Below are 22239 nucleotides of genomic sequence, written 5' to 3'. Positions count from 1 at the left end.
ACCTCAATATCTTGAGGCCTTTTTTTTTTTTTTAACATTCATTTTTGAGAGTGAGCGACTGAGTGAGCACAGAACGGAGGAGGGGCAAACAAAGAAAAAGTGGGGCAGAGGATCCGAAGCGGGTTCCACGCTGATAGCAGGGAGTCCGATGCAGGGTTCGAACTCACAAACCACGAGATCATAACCTGAGCCAGGCAGATGCTCAACTGACTGAACCACCCAGGTGCCCCAGATATTCCAAATTTATTAACCTAGCATCTGGTACTAAATAGAGAATTCCAGATTTGTTCTTTGCAATTGGTTGAAAATGTATACACTTGTAACTTATAAAACAAAGGAAATAAAACAGTCGATGGGTCATGGAAAGTTCTGTCCCAAAGGAGGAAACTTAGTTTAAAACAAAGGTAGGGTGCAGGGGAGGGCTTGACAAGAAAACAGTTCCCATTGTAAAACATTTCCCTGTGTCGCCTCACCGTCCATCACTGACCCCAAACAGGGGTCCTCTGACCAGGGTTTTCACTGCCCCAACCATCCTTCAGCCTGGCCGTGATCGTGATGAGCACCGCCCCAGAGAATCACAGCACCTCTCGCTATATCCTGGGAGGAAAGTGAGAGCTGAGTTCCGACCTGGCTTCTCGGTTTTTCAGGCTTTGCTTCTGGTCTTCTAAACCAGCAGCATACCTGGACTGGCGCCAAGAGACTTCTCAGTACGAGGAAGGCAGCGTTGATAAAAGACAAGAGGAGCCAAGGCTGTACACACTTAAAATAAGACATTTATTATGCTAAGTAACAAGTTTTCATTTTTCACTTTCCCAAAACACTGAAACAGCACACAAACGGATACAGGCAATTGATAGCCCCGAAAACGGTGAAGTCTCACTTTGGGACTCCTTAAAAACTCCACGCTCTGAAGTGACCTTTATCGAAGTTATCAACAACCAGAGGCGTTACCTCAGAAAAAACGTTAGTATAAGAGATACCTCCACTCCTAGGAACTGGAACCTTCTTGTAAGGGAAACACTAGGTCCGTCTCTCCCCAGCTGAGCTGCAGCAGACAAGTCCCAAGCTTGCTTTTATTTTAGGCGACACTGGTAGGGCTCCCAGTTTGAGAAAGGACTATACTAAAAGTACATTTAATATTGCAACGTTCACTGTAGGGCCTCCATTTAAATGGCGTTTCCAGTGGAAGGAGAGGAGACGTGAGGATAGAAGTCAAATTGTGCTGCAGCCCAAAATTATTCTACAGAATGCGGAAACGGGGACAGCTGTCAACTACGGAGGGGCTGGCTTGTACAAACAGCAGCCGAGCAGACGGCCTGGGGACACAGTACCTGGGGCAGTAGCCCTTGGCAATGAGTGCTGAAGATCCATAAAGAATTCCGTTAAGTCTTCACGTTCTAACCTGATATTGATACGGGATGTATTAATGTTCTCCTTGAAGTGGCAGCCCAATACTCAATGTGTTTTGAGCACAATTTAAAGCAGGCTAAAAAATCTCCTCCCGCAGCAACAACTTCCCAGGACTTTCAATTCCACTTCCTTTGCTCACACCAACTGAGGCAGGAACCTCACTGCCCCGTAACAGGCATCCAGACCAGTGTCGAAGAAATCATTCTAAGACAGCTTTTAAAATTAATCTCACTACTTTTATTGTTGTGCTCGCACCTTAACTACGGCCAAACGGATTCGCTACCTCCAAAGCTGGTAGAGCCAGCAACCCTGCTGTTGTCTGCAGATCGGCTGAGAGACTTCGTACACGTGAGAGCGTTTTCTTGTATTCTGTTTGCTCTGAAAACGCGGGCTTTGAACAGCCAAGGAAAACACATTCTGTCTCATCAGTCAGGAGTACTTCGGGGCGTGCGCTCAGCAGTGTCGACCGGACGAGATGCAGGCAAGACAGTTCCGACTCGGAGCCTCGCCCCTCTAGAAGAGCACTTGGCAGGTCCTCCTCAGAAATCCCCATTTCTGACCGTTTCTGAAGGCACGGTAGTCCTGGCCCCCAAGGCTCTCCTTTGTGGCACCATCCTCTGTGGCTGTCGCTGGCCCTGGGCCCTCCTCCCGACCAGCCCCTCGCCAGAGCTCCCCCACCCCAACACGACACCCCAGCACAATGCTCTCCCGCAGGAGCACAGGACAGATCCACAGTCTTGCTCTGGGCCGCCGCGGGAGCTGAACTTCTTCTTAATGATTCTTTCAAATACGGAAGAGCTTTGTTGCCACTATGAAGCGAGAGGCTGACCTCACTCAGAGCATTTTTCACTTCTGGTGACAACTCCTCATTTTTTGAAGTTCCATCTACGTCATCCACAGGCATGTGCATCTGGGAGGACGGGCAAGGGCTCTCCCCCTGTGCTCCTTCAAGTCCACACGGCAACTTGTCTGAGTCCCCTCCTGCCCCCTTCACCTTCCCGGGGCAGGTGCCCAGAGCCCCCACTCTGTCCCTCATGCTGCGTGTTTTCTGGTGTGGTATCCTGATGACCTGCCTTTGTCAGTCAGCAGAAGGCCTTCAATGGATCTCAATATGAACCTGGAAAAGATAACCAAATTAACGTATTATTAGGAAGACAGAGTCTTAAAAGAGCCTACACACATCAGGTGGTTTCCTGACAAATATGAAGATCTCTTGAGCTGTCTCTGGTACCAAGGATTCCTACGTTTTGATAGAAAACAGGATGGGGGCGCCTGGGCAGCTCAGTCAGTTGAGCGTCTGACTTCAGCTCAGGTCATGATCCCACGGTTGGTGGATTCGAGACCCATGTCAGGCTCTGTGCTGACAGCTCAGAGCCTGGAGCCTGCATCGAACTCTGTCTCCCTTTCTCTCTCTGTCCCTCTGCTGCTCACACTCTGTCTCTCTCTCTCTCTCTCAAAAATAAGTAAAATATTAAAAACAAAAAAAAACAGGATGACAACCTACCAATTAGAGATCATAACAAAAAGAACAATATTAAAAAACAAACCAAAAAAACCAGTACTTTATTAATGCAGTGTTTCCTAAAAATACTTACTTAAAAATAAGAAAAAGATACACTCTTAGGCTTTGTACTTTTCAGAGCTATTTAGTTATTTCTGTAGGTTCAATAAAAATTTGTCCTCTCTCTAATCAGAATATAATTAAGTGATTCAATTACGCAAACCAAGGCCTTACCTGATGTGTGTCCTATTTGAGAATGATTCTCAGTGACTCAGGCATGACAAGCCAGTTTTAAGGAATCAAGGTCAACTTTATTTATGGATCTCATGTCTACAAAGCCCTCTCAGGAAAAGCCAGCGTGGAGGGGTCCTGGCATACAACATCATGGCCTCGAGGTGGTAAGGAACAGCTGGCAGGTCAGGAACCGCAGCAAATTTTGGAGCTTTGGTAAGAGAATAATTTATCCGACTTTATAGGTACTACAAGTAAAAATGAGGAGAAAGTTTCTTGGGCTTAGGCATCTGACTGTGGCTCAAGTGATGATCTCATGGTTTGTAAGTTCAAGTCCCCCATAGGGTGAACTCAAGTCCTGCTTCAGGTAAAAAAAAAAAAAAAAAAAAAAAACACAAAAACAAGATAACAAACCACGAGCCCCACACTAGGTGAGCTTGAGCCCTGCTTCAGGTGAACACTAGCCCCATTGGGGTAAAAACACGAGTCCCACTTCAAGTGAGCCCTGCTTCTATCTCTCTCTCTCTGCCCCTTGTGGAATTCTCTCTCTCTCTGCCCCTCGCTCACTTGAACCCTTTCAAATAACAAACAAACAAACACCCAATCTTAGATTCTGCATGAAAACTTCAGGACAGAAGTTGATTTGTGACCTCAGTGTTGTTCAAGAGCAAACTCAAGGTGGCCCATATGGCTAACACTCTTGCTGCACCTGCAACCCTAATGGGAGCAGCCTTTTTCTGTTACCAAGAGCAATATTTCTTTGACATCATTATGTTCCAAACGGGAAAGAGGTCAGGAAAGACTGTGAAAGGCCATGAAATTGACCCGATGACAGGGTGCCCTGTCCAGTGCATCCTTAGGGTTATCTAAGTTTACGGGGCCCTACTCCTTTCTCTGAGCTGCTTCACAAACTCTGTAAGTTATAGAAAATATGAGAAGGCAATTTTTTTTTTTTTTAATTTTAGAGAGAGACAGCATGCAAGCAGCAGAGGGGGCAGAGGGGGAGAGAGAGAGAATCCTAAGCAGGCCCCATGCTCAGTGCAGAGCCTGACATGGGGCTCAATCCCACAACCCTACGATCATGACCTGAACTGAAACCAAAAGTTGGACCTTCAATCGACTGGGCCACCCAGGCACCCTGGCAAATTATTTCTTATCCAAAGAAATAAACGTTTTGTCCAGAGGAATGCAAATGATTATTCCCCTGTTGATACAAATTTTACATCCACCTGTAACTTCACTGTGGCATTCCTGATAATGTATGTTTTGTCTAAATTCTCCTTTAAAATTTTTTTTAACGTTTATCTATTTTGTGGGCAAGACTGCATACACAAGTGGGGGAGGGGCAAAGAGAAAGGGGGACAGAGGATCTGAAGCAGACTCTGTGCTGACAGCAGAGAGCCCGATGAGGGGTTCGAACCCACAAACCATGAGATCATGACCCGAGCTGATATCAAGAGTCAGACGTTCAACCAACTGAGCCACCCAGGCACCCCTAAATTTTTCTTTAAACTGATCATAATATCTCAATAGTTCCCTCATTAACGAGTTAAAAAAAAATGTTGAAAACAACCATAGGGGCGCCTGGGTGGCGCAGTCGGTTAAGCGTCCGACTTCAGCCAGGTCACGATCTCGCGGTCCGTGAGTTCGAGCCCTGCGTCGGGCTCTGGGCTGATGGCTCGGAGCCTGGAGCCTGTTTCCGATTCTGTGTCTCCCTCTCTCTCTGCCCCTCCCCCGTTCATGCTCTGTCTCTCTCTGTCCCAAAAAAAAAAAAAAAAAAAAAAAAAAAAGTTGAAAAAAAAATAAAAAAAAAAACAAACAACCATAACCCCAGAGCATCAATACATGTAAAATAAAGAAATACATAAATTGTATTTAATAATTTTTCTAAGAGACTAGCCTAAGGAGCATCGATCTAACAAAAACGCACAACTCTGTTGGGAAAAGGAGGGATGCAAAAGTGAGGCGTGAGGCAGAAGCCGGTGAAAGAGCTGACACTCATCTCCCCCAGTAACACAAAGACAAAGCCTAAGAGTGAAGAGTCCAGAAGCAAAAACACAATGTAATTCCAAGACAGAGAAACACGCACCAGGAGAATCAGCTGTACCTGAAAGGCTTGGCACCGGGGACAGAGAAATGGGAGGCAGAAAGCTGCAGTTTCTTGAACTAGGGGAACTAGGAGACTCCTCTAAGCTAGAGGAGTGTGTGTGTTACATTTTTTGAAAAGTTAAAGAGGGTACACTGGGAAGGAAATAAACAGGTATTACTGGAGGCTGAAGCAGGAGCAGAGAGCTAAGGGATGGGGCCGTGGAGCCAACAGGAGCTCACGAGAGGCAGTGGCCACAGTTCAGGGAGCCTGGCCTCCATCAGCAGGTGATGGAAAGTCACTGAGGGATCTTCTTGGGCTGGATGTGCATTTCAGATTAATTACTTGGCTGCAGTGTGGTGGCTAGACTGGACAAGAATCATGTTAGACCAATTAGGAGGTTATTCCAATAGTGCAGGGAAAGAAGTGAAGCTGTGAGGGAAGGGGAGAGATGGAGCATTTTCCCAGTTGGTGGCTGACAGATGGCAGAAAGAGAGACAACCACAGGTTTCTCTGACTTTCGATTCTGGGTAACGAAGGTGTCATTAACAGAGAACGTAAAGGAGCAGCAGGTCGGGAGGAGCACCAAACAGCTCAGATGGGGACACAAAGAGGCTGACTATGGGAACTGGGCAAGCAACTGGATTATTAATCAAGTCGTGAGCTCAAGAGTGATGTCAGAACTGAGGACCTAATTCTGAAGTCTCCAGCTCTGGGGAGGTAGATAAAATGATGGCCCTGGTAAAACACGTCCAAAGAGAAGACAGAAAGATGGTACGATACAGAAGGCCGGGTCCGACCAAGATCTAGCACGGGGCCCACCAGAGCCACCAAGGAGGAAGGCACAAAGCACCTTGAGAAACTCATGGTCATAGACACCAACGGCACTGAGCGCTTCAAAAAGAGGGTGGTTAGTCGTGTTTCTTACACAAACAACTTAGCTCCAAGTAAACGCTAAACTTCATACAGTCTTCTAGTCTAGCAGTTGCTAAATGGAGTGATCCCACCTCAACGAACAGAGGAGAAAATACCAGATGATCTGTGTCTAGTTCATTTTATCTCATTGCCCTTTTAACTTTTTCCATGTTTTACAATATATACCATATTTTGGTAGAGCAAAATGTATAGTTCATAAATAAGTACATACATCTCTATTTGCAGGGCATGCTCAAAACTTTTTACCAATAGGGGCGCCTGGGTGGCTCAGTCGGTTGGGCGTCCGACTTCGGCCCAGGTCATAATCTCACAGTTTGTGAGTCTGAGCCCCGCGTCGGGCTCCGTACTGACAGCTGGGAGCCTGGAGCCTCCTTCGGATTCTATGTCTTCCTCTCTCTCTGCCCCTCCCCAGCTCATGCTCTCACTCTGTCTCTGTCAAAAATAGATAAACTAGGGGCGCCTGGGTGGCTCAGTCGGTTAAGTGTCCAACTTCGGCTCAGGTCGTGATCTCACGGTCCGTGAGCTCGAGTCCCACGTCAGGCTCTGTGCTGACAGCTCAGAGCCTGGAGCCTGTTTCAGATTCTGTGTCTCCCTGTCTCTGGCCCTCCCCCATTCATGCTCTGTCTCTCTCTGTCTCAAAAATAAACGTTAAAAAAAAAAATTAAAAATAAATAAATAAACTAAAAAAAAAAAAAAAAAAACAAAAACAAAAAAACCCAACTTTTTACCAATAGAAATGTGACCATTTCTGTACAGACCTGATAAAAATGTATTTGAACAGTATAAAGTAATACACAAATGTAAAATACACTTTTTTTAACTGACCTAACATTATATTAGTTTCAGGTGTATGACATGATTCAATATTTGCAAATATTACAAAATGATCACCACAAGTCAACATCCATCACCACACATAATCACAATTCTTTTCCTGTGATGAGAACTTTTAAGAGGTGCAATCTTGTAAGTATGGATTCTGGGGACAATTCAAAACCAATACAGCTGACCCTTGAACAACACCGGTTTGAAATGCACGGGTCTTTTTCAATAAATATAGTGCAGTTCTATAAAATGTATTTTCTCTTCCTAAAGATAACATTTTCTTTCCTCTAGCTTATTTTTTGTAAGAATACAGTATATGATACAAAATACATGTTAATCAACTATGTTATTGGAAGGTTAGGTTTGGGGGGGGGGGGGGGGGAGTCAAATGTATATGTGGATCTTCACCTGCACAGCAGTCAGCATTCCTAACCCCCCACATTGTTCAAGGGTGAAATGTACTTTCAAAGTTCACCACCTCAAAATCTCATCAGCTTCCCTGGCCAGTTCTTTCAAAGTAACTTTGCAAAGCACATTCTTTCAAACCTTCCATTTACTTTACTGATTTGAAATGTACTAAACGAACATTTTTTCTGAAATTGAAGCATTCTCAAATATATTTTTAATACATATTAAAATAGGTTTTAAAAAAATTCTTAAGAAAAAAAACACGTCATTTAACAGGGGCCAACTCTCAGGAAAGTTAGTTCTAACCATTTTCAGTATGTCCTTGTACTAGAACTTAGTGCCGTTCAGAAAGATGGGAGGTTTTCCAGAATTGTGTTAAAATACTTAGCTGAGGGGGGCGCCTGGGTGGCGCAGTCGGTTGAGCGTCCGACTTCAGCCAGGTCACGATCTTGCAGTCCGTGGGTTCGAGCCCCGCGTCAGGCTATGGGCTGATGGCTCGGAGCCTGGAGCCTGTTTCTGATTCTGTGTCTCCCTCTCTCTCTGCCCTTCCCCCGTTCATGCTCTGTCTCTCTCTGTCCCAAAAATAAATAAACGTTGAAAAAAAAAAATTTTAAAAAAAAAAAAATAAAATAAAAAAATAAAAAAAAAAAATAAATAAAATACTTAGCTGAGGTACCACTAAAATAATCACATATTTATTAATGCTACAACAGGTTTTTTTAGTTTATTTATTTATTTTGAGAGAGCATGCATGCGAGAGGGGTGGGGAGAGCAGAGAACAAAGGATAGAGAATCCCAAGCAGGCTCTGCACTGTCAGCACAAGCCTGATCCCATGAACCTTGAGATCATTACCTCAGCCAAAATCAAGAGTCAAACACTCAACCAACTGAGCCACTCAGGCACCCCTAGAATTCTTGTTTTTTTTTTTTAAGTTTCTTTGTTTTTTTTTAGTAATCTCTACACCCAGCATGTGGCTCGAACTCCCAACCCCAAGGATCAAGAGTCGCATGCTCTTCTGACTGAGCCAGCCAGATGCCCCGATAGAATAAACTGTTCATTGAAGATCTACTTCTTTAGTAAATTCAGTAATTATGTATTTAATCTCTTGACAAAAGTACTTCAGGTCCAGGAAAACATTTTGGCTCTGATTCCTCAACTAGCTAACTCTTCCGATATTAGACACACACATTACTTATATTTTGAGAGCCAGAAATAACTTTTTTTTTTTAATTTATTTTTTTTTTCAACGTTTATTTATTTTTGGGACAAAGAGAGACAGAGCATGAACGGGGGAGGGGCAGAGAGAGAGGGAGACACAGAATTGGAAACAGGCTCCAGGCTCTGAGCCATCAGCCCAGAGCCTGACGCGGGGCTCGAACTCACGGACCGCGAGATCATGACCTGGCTGAAGTCGGACGCTTAACCGACTGCGCCACCCAGGCGCCCCCAGAAATAACTTTCAAATAACTTCTAAGCATGTAGTCATTTATGAAATATTGTTTTATTGAAGTAGTTAGATGAGTTTCAAGTGTCCAACAAAGTGACCTGACAATTCTATGCATCATGCTCTGCCCTGCAAGGGTGGCCACCATCTGTCACCATAAAACACTATCACAGCACCACTGACTATATCCTCTATGCTGTACCTTCCGTGCCCGTGACTTAATCACTCCATAACTAGAGGCCTGTACTTCCGTCCCCCTTCACCCATTTTTCCCATCTCTCCAACCCCCTCCCCTCTGGCAACCATCAGTCTGTTCTCTGTATTTATGGGTCTGTTTCTGCTTTCGTGTATTCATTTGTTTTGTTTTTTAGATTCCACATATAAGTGAAATCACGTGGTATTTGTCTTTGTGAAATATTTTTTGTAACTTATTCTCACTCCGTTACATATATATATGTATATATATATAGGTACATTATGTTGTACCCAATAAAGTACACAATTATAGTTATACAGTTATACACGATTATACAGTTAACTGTCCTTGTCCCTAGAAATCTCATTTCCACTCCCCAATAATAAGCAACATAAACTGTGGCAAACAAACTTATCCCCCAAAATGTTGACCATCAGAATGAAGGAAGGAGTCTATTTTGAAGTTCAAGACAGTATGATTCAGGAAAAATCAAGCGCAATACTGGAAGTAAATTCTTGAATGTACTCCCTCACCCCACATCCCCCCACAAAAAGATGACACAGGTTGAAAATGGAACCACAAGACCAGAGGGGTCATGTGCACAGGGCAACAGGATTATCTGGGTATACCCATGATCTCCAGTCCAGACACGAGAAATCATCTTCCACCAAAATCCTTGCCTGCTGGACGCAGCTGACCCGCTGCATGACAATAGGCCTGACCCAATTAGGCAGCTGCTGCCCTCTCTGACTGCTGTCACCTTACCTTCTCTAACCTGAGCTATTAATGGCCTCAGGGACCTGACAGTCTGGATACACCGCTCCATAAACTAAAAATATCCTGGCCTCTATGCTGCTGAAAGCCAGCTGGCAAGGCTATTCCCAAAGGGGGCTGGCGAGAAGACAGCTCAACAGCAGGGTTGGGACAATGAGCTTGGATTGGCGTCCTGCCTTACAATGGCTCACAAACACGCTTCCAGGCCCATCCTGGCCTCGCCGGCTTCCAGACGTGAACATTCGCAGACCTTAACATCGCTGCGCTCGTGACTAAAACCATCAGACTGAGTAAGTGGCCAACACACATTCCTCAAATTGCTACCCAGCTTACGGGCACCAGGCTGGCTCAGTCGGAAGCGCGTGCAACTCCTGATCTTGGGGTCGTGACTTCAAGCCCCATGGTGGACATGCTGATTACTTAAGGAAATAAAAACTAAAATCTAGGGGCACCTGGGTGGCTCAGTTGGTTAAGCGTCCGACTCTCGATTTCAGCTCAAGTCATGATCTCAGGGTTCGTGAGTTCAAGCCCCACATGGGGCTCTGCGCTGACAGGGCAAATCCTGCTTGGGATTCTCTCCCTTCCTTCTCACTGCCCCTCCCCTTTTCGCACACACACTCTCTCTCTCACACACACAATAAATAAACTTTTAAGTTTAAAAAAGTAAAACTTAAAAATTGTTACCCTGCTTAGAGGATGAGAAACAGAACAACTCAGTCATGTCCACATTAAGCTGAATCATAACCACAGGAAGCACTGCAAGTGCAGAGCTCCTGTCACTAATCACTCAGCACATCCCGACCATACCTGCCCTTAAGAGCCAACTGTGCAGCTCTCACTAGCCACCGCCCTGTGTCGTCCTCCTCTCACCCGGACCAAAGGCACACTCACACATCTGAGGGCCAGGCTGTGTCCCGGCTCGGGGGCCTCAGACAGTCCTCTGTCCTCACGGTGCTGTGAGGACTCAATGTGTGAAAGCGCCTGGCGTCCCCTCTGACCGGCCTCACATACACAGCTGCGGTCAGCACCATCGTCGACACTGTTTTAGGGGATGAACAATAACAACGCGGCTGAGGGGTTCTGTAAAGCAGGACACACAGCACTGCCCGCTGATGGCACCGTGTTAAGTGGTCTCAACACACACCAGTGCGTTTCCGTGGAGGGGTAGAAGCCCAGACCCAGCTGCGGTGGCCGACCAGCAAACGGGGAGCACCCGGAGGTACCCCCTGCATCGCCGGAGGAAGCAGAGTACGAGAAACCCCAGGGGAGGGCAAGTTGGGTGTTTAACTTGAAAAATTATTCACAAGGGCATATAACCTTTCCTCCGGGATTCTACTCCTACGATTTGCTGCTACAGATTCAACGTGTAAGTGTTCACTGAGCCCCGACACTGAGCAGGACTGTTCTAGGTGCTGGTGTTAGGACAAACAGGGCTCTTCTCGAAGCTTACACACACACAAGTTAACATACACGCAAGGACAAAAATGTCATTCACACCAAGTTTTGATGGCAGTGCAGTTTGGATCCGTATCACAATATATATACATATTTACCAGAATAAAATAGGGCTGAATTCCTCATAACCTAAGAGTCGGGAAGGCCTTCTGACTAGGACAAACCCAAAGGTCAGAAAAGATTATTAAATTTAACTACATAAAAATAAATTTCGGGGGTGCATGGCTGGCTCAGTCGTTGAGAACATGTAACTCTTGATCTAAGGGTTGTAAGTTCAAGCTCCACACTGGACTTAGGTAGGGAGGAAAGTAGGAAGGAAGGGAGGAAGGAAGAAACAAGATTAAAAAATAAATTTCAGTATGTCAAACACACACCATAAAGGCAAGTAGCTAAAACAAAAAACAAACAAAAAACCTTTTCAACAAGACTCTAAGAAATTGAGACCACCACCAAAACACAACAGAAAAATGGGCCAAGAACATGGGTAGTTCACAAGAAACGTGATTGAGTCTCTCACACACCATGTCTTTTAAGGAAGGTGTGTTGGCTCAAACACCAAAATACACCACACGGCAAGGGCCTCCCAGTATCTCCCCTGCTGATGAGGTGCCTCGGCCCGTTTCCCTCCAGCATTCCCAAGAGTCTCCCTGCTTCCACCCTCAACTGTGGTGTGCAGGAGTGACCCTTGTGAAATGGTTCAAAACAGGATTATTGTTATACAATAACTCCTAGCTAATATCCAAGAGAAATGAAAACGTCCACACAAACCCTGTACGTGAATGTTCCCAAGGAGCATGACTCGTAACAGCCCAAAAGTGAAAACAGCCTGGATGTCCAACTGATGGACAGAAAAGACCAGACGAGGCTAAGGAAGTGTCACTGATTTGAGGAGACGCAGCAACTAAATGCAGCATGGGGTTCTGGAAAAGAAAAAGGACGTAGCAGGAAAAACTGGTGATATCCAAATAGTATCGGACTGATGTTCATTTCTCAGTTTTGAGAACTGTGCCACGATACAGTCATCCCCCCAACATTAGAAGGTGGGCAAAGGGTCTATGGGAGCCCTTGGCACTCTTTTCACAACTTTTCTCCAAGTCCAAGCATTTCAGAGTAAAAGTTAAAAAGCAAAACAGTGATCCAGTCTGAGATTTTTTTTAAAAACGCCCCAGGGTGAGGTGAGGAGACGAAGATGGTGTAGGCCTGAGGAAAAACGTAAAACAAGATGAGCAAAGAGCGGAGCTTTACTGAAGACGGGTGATGGAGACATGCATATATAGCTACTCTGTGTATATCTGAATGTTCCAATAAAGGTTTTAAAAAAAAATGGTCCTTTAAAAAAGTAAATCACATTAAGTCACATCTCAGTGAACCATCTCCCATTTCACGCAGAGTACAAGCCAAAGTTCTTGTAAAGGCAGGAGCCACCGCCCTATAATCCCCTTTCCCCAGTTTGTTACCATGATCACAGAACAACAGAATTAAGAGACACTCAGAGGGGCGTCTGGCTGGTTCAGTCAGAAGAGCATGTTACTCTTGATCTCTGGGTCATGAGTTCAAGCCCCATGTGGGGTGCCAAGATCACTTAAATAACAAACTTAAAAAGAAAAAAACAAACCTTTATGACAACATTGACACGATATCCAAGGATGTGATCATTTTTCTAGCAATCACTTTAAAAATTGTAAAATATACATTAAATTTATCATTTTAACCACTTCCGAGAGTAGTTCAGTGGCATGGAGGACATCTGCACTGCTGTGAAACCATGACAACCATCCGCTTCCTGAACTTTTTCATCTTCCCAAACTGAAAATCTGTCTCCATTAGACAATTCCCCATTCCTCCCTTCCACCAACCCCTGGCAAATGCCATTCTACTTTCTGTCCCTAGGAATTTGACTTCGCTAGGGACCTCATGTAAGTGTCCTTTTGTGTCTGACATTTCATTTAGCATAATGGCTCAAGGTTCATCCGACTTATAGCAGGTATCAGAACTTTATTCCCTTTGAAAGCTGAATAATATTCCATTGTACAGACACAATCTGGTTTATCCACTCATCTGTGATGGACACTTGGGTTACATCTACATTTTGGCTCCTGTGAGTAGTGCTGCTGTGAACCATGGAGTACACGTGTCTAAGTCCTTGCTTTCAAATCTTCTGGATACATCCATAAAAGTGGAACTTCTGCATCACATAGTGATTCTATGTTGAACTTTTTGAGGAGCCACCAAGCTTTCCCACAGCAACTGCACCACTTTACATTCCTACCAATAGTGCACTAGGGTTCTAATTTCTCCACATCTTAGCCAGTATTTTTTTTCCTTTTTAAAATTTTATTATAGCCATCCTAATGGATGTTAAGTGGTACTCTCATTGTGGTTTTGATGTGCACTCCCCTAAAGACTAGTTTTCCCCCCAGCATTGGCTTTCACTGCCTCCCTGGCAGAGAGGAGGCATCCTGAGGGGGTGAGGGGGGCGGGGCGCGGCTGGGACAGGGAAGTATTTCTCAGTCTGTGAGGACTGTGACTCATATGTGTACCTGGGGCTGTGAGTGGAGGCTCTTGGAAGCTTGGCGTGGGGGTTCCCAAGTCTGGGTTGGGAAACTCTGCCAGTAAGAAATGAGCGGTCCCTCAACCATCAGGTCTGTGATGCCTCTGGGGTAGGGATGGTTCAAAGGGGCTGCAGGTGTCTCAGAGAGAGAAGCTGACCCCCCCCCCCCCGGCCACCTGCAGGGCCAGGGCAAGGAACAGGGCATGGCCAACAGGGCCATCACTTTTCTTATCAGATAAATATGATTTGCATCTTCTCCCATTCTGTAAGTTGTCCTTTTCACACTTGATAGTGTCCTTTCACAAACAAAATTTTAAGTTTAGTCTTAAAGGAGTCCAATTTATCTACTTTTTCTTTTGTTGCCTGTGCTTTGAGGAAGACTTTCCCCTATGTTTTCTTCTAAGAGCTCTTCAGGGGGTGCCTGGGTGGCTTAGTGGATCAAGCATCCAACTTCGGCTCAGGTCATGATCTCGAAGTTCATGAGTTGGAGCCCTGCACCTGGCTCTGCGCTGACAGTGTGGAGCCTGGAGCCTACTCCGGATTCTGTGTGTCTCTCTCTCTCAAAAATAAACATTAAGAGCTTTTCAGTTTTTGGGGCGACTGGGTGGCTCAGTCGGTTAAGTGTCCGACTTCAGCTCAGGTCACAATCTCGCAGTCCGTGAGTTCGAGCCCCGCGTCAGGCTCTGCGCTGATGGCTCAGAGCCTGGAGCCTGCTTCCGATTCTGTGTCTCCCTCTCTCCCTGCCCGTCCCCCATTCATGCTCTGTCTCTCTCTGTCCCAAAAATAAATAAACGTTAAAAAAAAAAATTTTTTTTTTAAAAAGAGCTTTTCAGTTTTAGCTTGTGTGTTTAGGTCTTTGATCCATTTTCAGTGAATTTTTATATACAGACTAAGGTAAGAGTTCAAGTTCATTCTTTTCCATGTGAAAGCAATTCATTTTTATTGATCTTTACAAAGCTATCAGAAGGTACTATGGTCTGAATGTTTGTATCCCCCCCCCCAAGATTCATATGCTGAAACCCCAACCCCCAAAGATGATGGTATTAGGAGGCGAAGCCTCTGGAAAGCGTGTAGGTCATGAAAGGAGAACCTTCATGAATGGGATCCGTGTTCTTACAAAGTGGCCCCAGAGAGAACCCCAGGCCTGACCAGGAGAGGACAAGCGAGAAGACACAGGCTTATGAGCCAGGAGGGGTCTCACAAGGGCATGGCCATGCTGGTGCCTTGGTCTCGGACTTCTGGGTGTCCAAAACTGGGAGAAATAAATGGTTGTTGTTTGTAAGCCACGCTGTCTGTAGAGGCAAAGAAACACTGGTCCTTCTCCACAGGTCATTTGAGAAGCAATGCTCAGGCTCCCTCCTGACTTGGGGCCACTCCTCCCAGTTTGCCACTGACCAACACATTTATGAAAAAATGGGGTCTTATTTGTTTTTGAGAGAGAGAGAGAGAGAGAGAGAGAGAGAGAGAGACACACAGCGCGCGTGCGCATGCGCACACACATGAGGGAGAGCCAGAGCCCAAAGAGGGGAGGGGCAGAGAAAGAGAGAGAGGGAAAGAATCTCAAGCAGGCTCCATGCCCGGTGTGGAAACCGACAGGGGGCTCAATCTCATGACCCTGGGATCATAACCTGAGATGAAACCAAGAGTAGAGGCTCAACTGGGTGTTACATGTAAGTGATGAATCACTGAATTCTACTCCTGAAACCCTTATTACACTATATGTTAACTTGAATTTAAATAAAATTAAAAAAACAAAAGAGAGAGTCTCAACCAACTGGGCCACCAGGCATCCTGAAAACAATGCTTTAACTTTTTTTCTTTAAGTTTATTTATTTATTTTGAGAGAGAGATAAACCATGTGAGCAGGGGAAGGACAAAGAGAGAGAGTCCCAAGCAGGCTCCACACTGTCAGTCTAGAGCCCGATGTGGGGCTTGAACTCACAAACCATGAGATTATGACCTGAGCCGAAATCAAGAGTCAGATGTTCAACTGACTGAGCCACCTAGGCGTCCCGAAAAAATGGTTTTTACCTTACTTTTCTTCACTTTATATGTGGTTGGTATCTTTTAACATTAGTACATATAGATCTAACACATACACTTTAATATCTGCTTGAACCGTTATAGGACTTTGTGCGAGACTTAAAAATAACTTGATTCAAGGATACAGGTTTTCACTATACTGTTTTTTCAATGTATTCAATGTACAACCTATTTTATATAGGTTTCAAAGTTTTTTAAACCTATTTCAGCCTATTTACATAGGTTACAAATTTTTCAAAAGTTTATAAGAAACAAACCATGATTCAAGCATTCATTTGAATTGCATAGTATTTTTGTTTCCCGCATGTTTGGTATTTCTCATCTCAAAGTATATAGTTGTTCCTTATTTCAGGAGCTGGAACAAATTCCTAACTGAGTTGATGATTTTGACTTGGCCTCTTAAGATTTCACAAAGCTTTTAAGTTTATACAACGTTTTCTTAATATTCTATCATTTCCTACCAATCAAGCAACAAACTAAGGCTCCTTTCAAGCTGCACTTGACCCTGCAAGGAAGATGTGGGATCTTTACTTTTTTAAATTGTTCAGACACAAAATCATCTAGTCTGAATCAAAGCCGAAGTCCTTTCAATGCCCCTAAACCTCTCTGTCCGAGTCTCCTGGCACCTGCTTCACGCACCAGCCTCCTGCTGTTCTAGAACACACGGGGCTTGCACCAGCTGTAGGGCCTTCTCTGCCCTACAAGAGTATATGAGATACTCTTCTAACCTACACATCTCCCTGTCTCCACAGCTAAAGCCCTCACTGCCTTCAAGGTTTTGCTCAAATGCCACCTAATCAATGAAACCCACCCCTCTATTTAGAACAGGAACCAGCTCCCCCACCCCACCTACACTCCACACTCCAGAATTCTTTTACCTGATTGGAATAAATGAGTACAGATTTTCAAGTGACAGGCAAACAGGAAAACACGGAGCTGTGGATTTAGAAAGTTCATCAGAAGGGAGACTACGACAGAGCAATTAGGAGCAGCCCAGGAGAGGGGCCGCACAGAGAGGAGCCAGAGGAAGCTTCCCTGGGCTTGCTCAGCACAGGGCAACGTGGCTGACGTGAAGGAAGACCATGACATTGCTCAGTGTGACAGCTGTCATCCACCTTCACCGAGTCTTTTCTCTCACCCTTTTGAGGCCTTTTTAATGGTTCTAAGAATCTGGTGACCAGGGCCTAAGATACTCAATTCTTCCCATGGGCGGCAGAACTGCAAAGTTGGAGGCATAACTTGTTACGAAGGTTCTCAGCACAATCTATCATCTTGCTTTTACTACATTTAGTGTTCCGGATGGATTCTTAATTTTCCACAGCCTTGTATTTCAGATTCTGTATAAATAAGCAGGATGCTAAGGACTCTAGCAGATTAAGGATTGCTTGCAAACAATATTTTAAAATCATAACCCTTCTCAGTTTACAAAACCCTTTTGCATCTATTTAATCATCTTTCACGTTAAACAGATGTCAACCTCCTGAGAATGTGTCGCTGCCCCACAAACAAATGATGTGGGGGTCCTAAGTAACCAAGTGGGAATTGGCGTCCTTTACTCCAGCACCCCTGTAACGGAGAGGATGGGTACAGGGTGTTCTGAGTAAAAAGGCGTCAATGACCTGCGGCTGTCCTCTTGCTCAGATTCTATTTCCCACGGCACTTCCCTTTACAAGAGGCTGGAATCATTAAACCCTTAAATCAGGTAAGTTAGTAATTGTCCACAAATGAACAGAAACTCTAAACCTACAGGGGCATTTAAAGCAGCAGCTGTGGGGCTCCTGGCTCAGTCGGGGGCCCAACTTCAACTCAGCTCATGGTCTCATGGTTGGGGGTTCGAGACCTACATTGGGCTCTGTGTTGACAGTCAGTGCCTGGAACCTGCTTCGGATAATGTGTCTCCCTCTCTCCCTTCCCCCTCCCCCACTCATGGCCGGTCGGTCTCTCTCTCAAAAATAAATGTTAAAAAAATAAATAAAATAAAGCAGCAGATGTGACTATCACAGGAAAGAAAAAGTTCCCCCACCTCCACCGTCTCCCCCTCAGCATGTGCTGGCTGCTGCAGCACTTGATCAAGCCCAGGAGCAAAGCTAAAATCCTCACACAGTTCTTAGTGGACCCGGTGACCACTTTGTGCCTCCCTCGCCCCCACTCACCCCTGAACTGAACAAGCCCGCACTCTACTCCCACAGCTCAGCTCCCAGAATTCTCTACCGCCACTCTGCACCTGGACTATTAACTGGCACCAAATCACCCATTCTGGGCTTTGGGGATTGGTGAATGTTGAGCTCTTGTGAGTGCCCAAACCACTCCAAATAAAGCTCCCTTCCCTCCTCTTATATGCATCTACCCTCAATCCTAACAGTGCAGATTCCTTGTTATGAAATTTGTACTTGAGTAACAGTTCCAGGGATTCTCAAACAACTACCAACCAGTGAGATTTGGAAACCCTAAGCATGATGTTAGAAATGGAATTCTTTAAGAAAAAAAGAAATGCTGGGGCGCCTGGGTGGCTCAAGTCGGTTAAGCGTCCGACTTCGGCTCAGGTCATGATCTCACGGCTCATGAGTTCGAGCCCCGCGTCGGGCTCTGTGCTGACAGCTCAGAGCCTGGAGCCTGTTTCAGATTCTGTGTCTCCCCCTCTCTCTCTGACCCTCCCCCGTTCATGCTCTGTCTCTCTCTGTCTCAAAAGTAATAAACGTTAAAAAAATTTTTTTTAATTTTTTTTAAAAAAGAAATGCTATTTAGAAATGGAATTCTTTATTTCTTACTACTTAAACAGGCAAGCCTTCAATATCCTTGCAATGGAAAGCAAGTGCAAAATCATACAGATAGGGTGATCACACAAGTCCTCTCTGAAATCAGAGCTGAAGTGTGAAACTGTATCAGCATTCAAAGAACCAAAGGAAGAACGGCCTGTGCAAATGGCCAGGAGCAGAAGAGTACCAAGAGTACAGAAGAGTGTGAGAGAGAATAGTAAACAAGGAGAAATTCAAGTGAGAAGTTAAGAGAGGTAGGCAAAAGCCAGATCTGCAGGATAAAAATGCATGAACTACATTGTGCACCATGAGAAGTTTTGTTCTGTTGTTTTGTGGGAAATGGCATCTATGTTAAAAAAAAAAAAAAAAAAAGACTCGTCTACTGCCTGGTGAAAAATAGATGGTCCAGGTGAGTGATTATGGTACTTTGGACTAGGGGGTGGTCATAAATAGATAACTGGACATATGACAAAGGTGATTTTTATTATTTTAGAGAGAATCAGAGTGTGAGTGGGGAAGAAGAGGAGAGAGAGAGAATCTTAAGCAGGCTCCATGGAGCCTGACATGGGGCTCAATCCCACGACCCTGGGATCATGACCTGAGCCAAAATCAAGAGTTGGATGCTCAACCGACTGAGCCACTCAGGCGCCCCTTTTTAATATTTACTATTTTTTTTTATTTTTTTAAGTTCTTGTAATTGTATATGTAACTGCAAAGCATTAATGCAGTTCTAGACTAAAGGTTCCAAAGCAGGAACTTGGGGGTCAAATATAGCCTGAAGCCATGTTTTGTTTTGGCCAAAGTTTACTTTTTTCAAACTTGAGCTAATCTGGTATCAAAAAATCACTATTTCCAATTTCTCTTGGAAATCACTAGATCTGGCAAACAACAGTTGGCTGGTGGCAACTGACTAGAGCACAGGCTTTCTGGTTTACCCCAGTCCCCACACCCAGCACACTTGACTCGTTCATACCACCTGCTGGAAAGATCTTCTGGTCTGGTACCTTAGTTTACGGATACCACAAGCCCTCATTCACATAAAAATATCCCGATTTGGATCTTGAAGTAGATATGCAGGTTCATCTCATCTCACCTTAACACAATTTTGATCAAGAACTGGTTTTAAGTAGCCTACCATCACCAGTGATAGGCACCCAGAACCTAAAGGTCCAGGCACAGAGATAATTCCGTTCTGATAGAACCAAACCAGGGTGAGGAACAACACCCACATGGTCTCAACGTGCCTGGTCCTACCACTCAGGCTTCCTCATTTTGCACACCAGGAAGCAACACAAGTACTGTCAGACTGTAAACTCCAGGAGGGCAGGAACCTGTGCCTCCTCCATCAAAGCCTGAGGCAGGCACCCCAAGCTGTGTAAACGGAATCCAACAGGAGTTTGGTATTTAGCCATCTATGACACACCTGTAAAGGAATACTTCTCAATCTGACAACTTTCCATCCTACTAGCAAAAAACATCGCTAATTCAAGGGATGTAAAACTGTCATTTATAGCAAAAGTGATCTCCAGGGTTCCGAGTGTGTATGTGTCTACCATTTCACATCTGAATAGTTTTGGGACTCTGAAACGTTTTGCGTCTCTGCCTCTTCCACTTAATATTATGTTCCCTCTTCACCCTCACCCCACCTCCACTCCGACCAGGAGAGAGAAAATACACGTATCAAACATCAACTAATCCTTTTAAGTTTCACAAATAATCTTCTGAAAAGCTTTGTCAAGTTTGGTAACTAGCAGACTCAACCACAACCCCATCTCGCAAACCTAACCTTTTGCAACCTTCTGGGCACAATTTCCTCTCCCGGGCCTTTCCACCGGTGCCAGCATCCACCATCCCCGCGGACCCCACGCCCCAGCTGTAGGCCCTCAGCCAGGGCAAGCCGCTCCACCCCGCCCGCAGCCTCCTTTGCAGAGGGAACAACAATAACCTCCGAGGATTTTTCTTCCGTGGGGTGCAGGAGAAATGCACGGTGGTTGGCGTACACTCAGCATCCTGCTTGGCAGATCCTGTCAGCATCCTCGCCGTCCGGGGAGGGGAGGGCGGCGCGGGCGGTCCCGCGCTCGGGAGGGTCACGGGAGGGGACCAGGCGAGCGCGGCTCACTCACCTGCAGGCGGACGTTGAGCATCATGGAAGCCACGATGTAGAGGTAGGGGAAGTTGATGCGCAGCCGCCAGGCCAGGTCGAAGAAGATGAGCAGCGTGCGGGTCAGCCCCTTGCAAAAGACCCCATAGGAGCGGGCGGCGGCCGAGCGCGAGAGGCGGACAGCCAGGCCCGACAGAGCCGCCGCCATATAGACCGGCGCCCGCCGCCCGCCCGCCGCGCACCGACCGGCCGCGGACTCGGGCCGCCCGGCGCTCCGAAGCCCGCCCGCCCTCTCGGCGCCGCGTCGCCCCCGGGCCTCCGCCCGGGCCGCTGGGCCGCGCTCGGCGCGCTGAGGGAGCGAGGGAGGCGGCGGCGACGCCAGGGGCGGGCGGGCGGCGGGGAGCGGAGTCCACGCGTCACACTCGGGAAAGCTCCTTCGCGAGCCGCCGCCTGGTCCCAGCCGGGCCGCGCGGCCTGACGTCACAATGCCCGCGCCGCGCCTGCGCACCTCTGCCCCGCCCCCTACCCCGCCCCTTGTCACCTTCCGCAGGTGAGACGCGCATGCGTGGGCCAGGAGCGGCTGGATGCTCCCCCAGAGAGGCTGATGCGTTGTCTCCGTCTGCCCCCTAAAGGTAAGTAGGAAAATTAAAATACACGAGAAGGTGAGGAGTGAATTTTAAAGGGTTGTACAGTGTCAGTGTTCTGAGTCCTGCGGAACTGTACACTTAAAAATTGTTAAAATAGTAAGTTTTATGTAATGCATGTCTAACCGCAATTGTAAAAAGGGCCTGAGGGGCAGAACATGCTCCCCGCTTAGATTGTTTCAGGACTCCAGCCATTGTTGTTCAACGTTAACTGATGTAAAATTTAATCTTTTTTTCTTGTTTTAAATGTTTATTTATTTATTTTGAGAGAGTGGGGGCGAAGGGGCAGAGAGAGAGGGAGACCGAGAATCCCAAGCAGACTCCATGCTGCCAGCACAGAGCCCATCGTGGAGCTCCATCTCGCCAACCGTGAGATCATGATCTGAACCAAAATTAAGAGTCGGATGCCCTGAGCCACCCAGGAGCCCTTAAAATTTAATCTTTAGGGGCGCCTCGGTGGCTCGGTCGGATGAGCGTCTCACTTCGGCTCAGGTCATGATCTCAGGGTTTGTGGGTTCGCACCCTGCAACTGGGTGTGTGCTGATAGCTCGGAGTCAGCTTCGGATTCTGTGTCTTCCTCTCTCTCGGCTCCTCCCTTGCTTGCACTCTGCCTCTCTCTCTCTCTCTCTCTCTCTCTCTCTCTCTCTCTCTCTGGAAAATAAATAAACATTTTTTTTTAATTTTGATCTTTAATAATTATAATATGAATTAAGCCCCTAATATAAAAAAGTAATAATATTGAAACTTACAAAACTTCTAGTGTTCTGGTTCAGGGTGTTTTGTTTTCTTGACAGTGAGTTTTTACATTCATATTTCAGCATATAGGCTTCTATCAAAGATTTTCATGGTGTGAAGGTAGATGCTTTATTTCTAGTTT

At 45.9% G+C, this 22239-nt stretch overlaps 2 protein-coding genes across 2 annotated transcripts; both read right to left on the bottom strand.

Annotated features, from left to right (window-relative positions):
- Positions 1–754: 754 nt before the first annotated feature.
- FAM220A (family with sequence similarity 220 member A) lies at positions 755–2446 on the bottom strand. Its single transcript, XM_025923380.2, has one exon. The coding sequence runs from the start codon at positions 2444–2446 to the stop codon at positions 1667–1669; it is 780 nt and encodes a 259-aa protein (XP_025779165.1). The 3' UTR covers positions 755–1666.
- Positions 2390–21191, bottom strand: SMIM10L3 (small integral membrane protein 10 like 3). Its single transcript, XM_086691878.1, has 2 exons — positions 20741–21191; positions 2390–2527 (listed from the first exon to the last, which is right to left on the bottom strand). Exons 1-2 carry the CDS (start codon positions 20924–20926, stop codon positions 2507–2509), a joined length of 207 nt encoding a protein of 68 aa, XP_086548004.1. The 5' UTR covers positions 20927–21191; the 3' UTR covers positions 2390–2506.
- Positions 21192–22239: the final 1048 nt, after the last annotated feature.

Source organism: Puma concolor, chromosome E3 (assembly GCF_028749965.1).
Source record: "Puma concolor isolate L17-30 chromosome E3, mPumCon1.1.hap2, whole genome shotgun sequence".
Classification (NCBI taxonomy): Eukaryota; Metazoa; Chordata; class Mammalia; order Carnivora; family Felidae; genus Puma; species Puma concolor.
This window is presented reverse-complemented; position numbering and strand designations above follow the sequence as displayed.

Bases quoted from the DNA above. Each gene is read 5' to 3' on its own strand.
- SMIM10L3 (XM_086691878.1), bottom strand. From the start codon at position 20,926: ATGGCGGCGGCTCTGTCGGGCCTGGCTGTCCGCCTCTCGCGCTCGGCC. The intron at 2,528-20,740 runs GTGAGTGAGCCG...TATCTTTTCCAG, and splicing joins TGCTCAACGTCCGCCTGCAG to GTTCATATTGAGATCCATTG.
- FAM220A (XM_025923380.2), bottom strand. From the start codon at position 2,446: ATGAGGGACAGAGTGGGGGCTCTGGGCACCTGCCCCGGGAAGGTGAAG.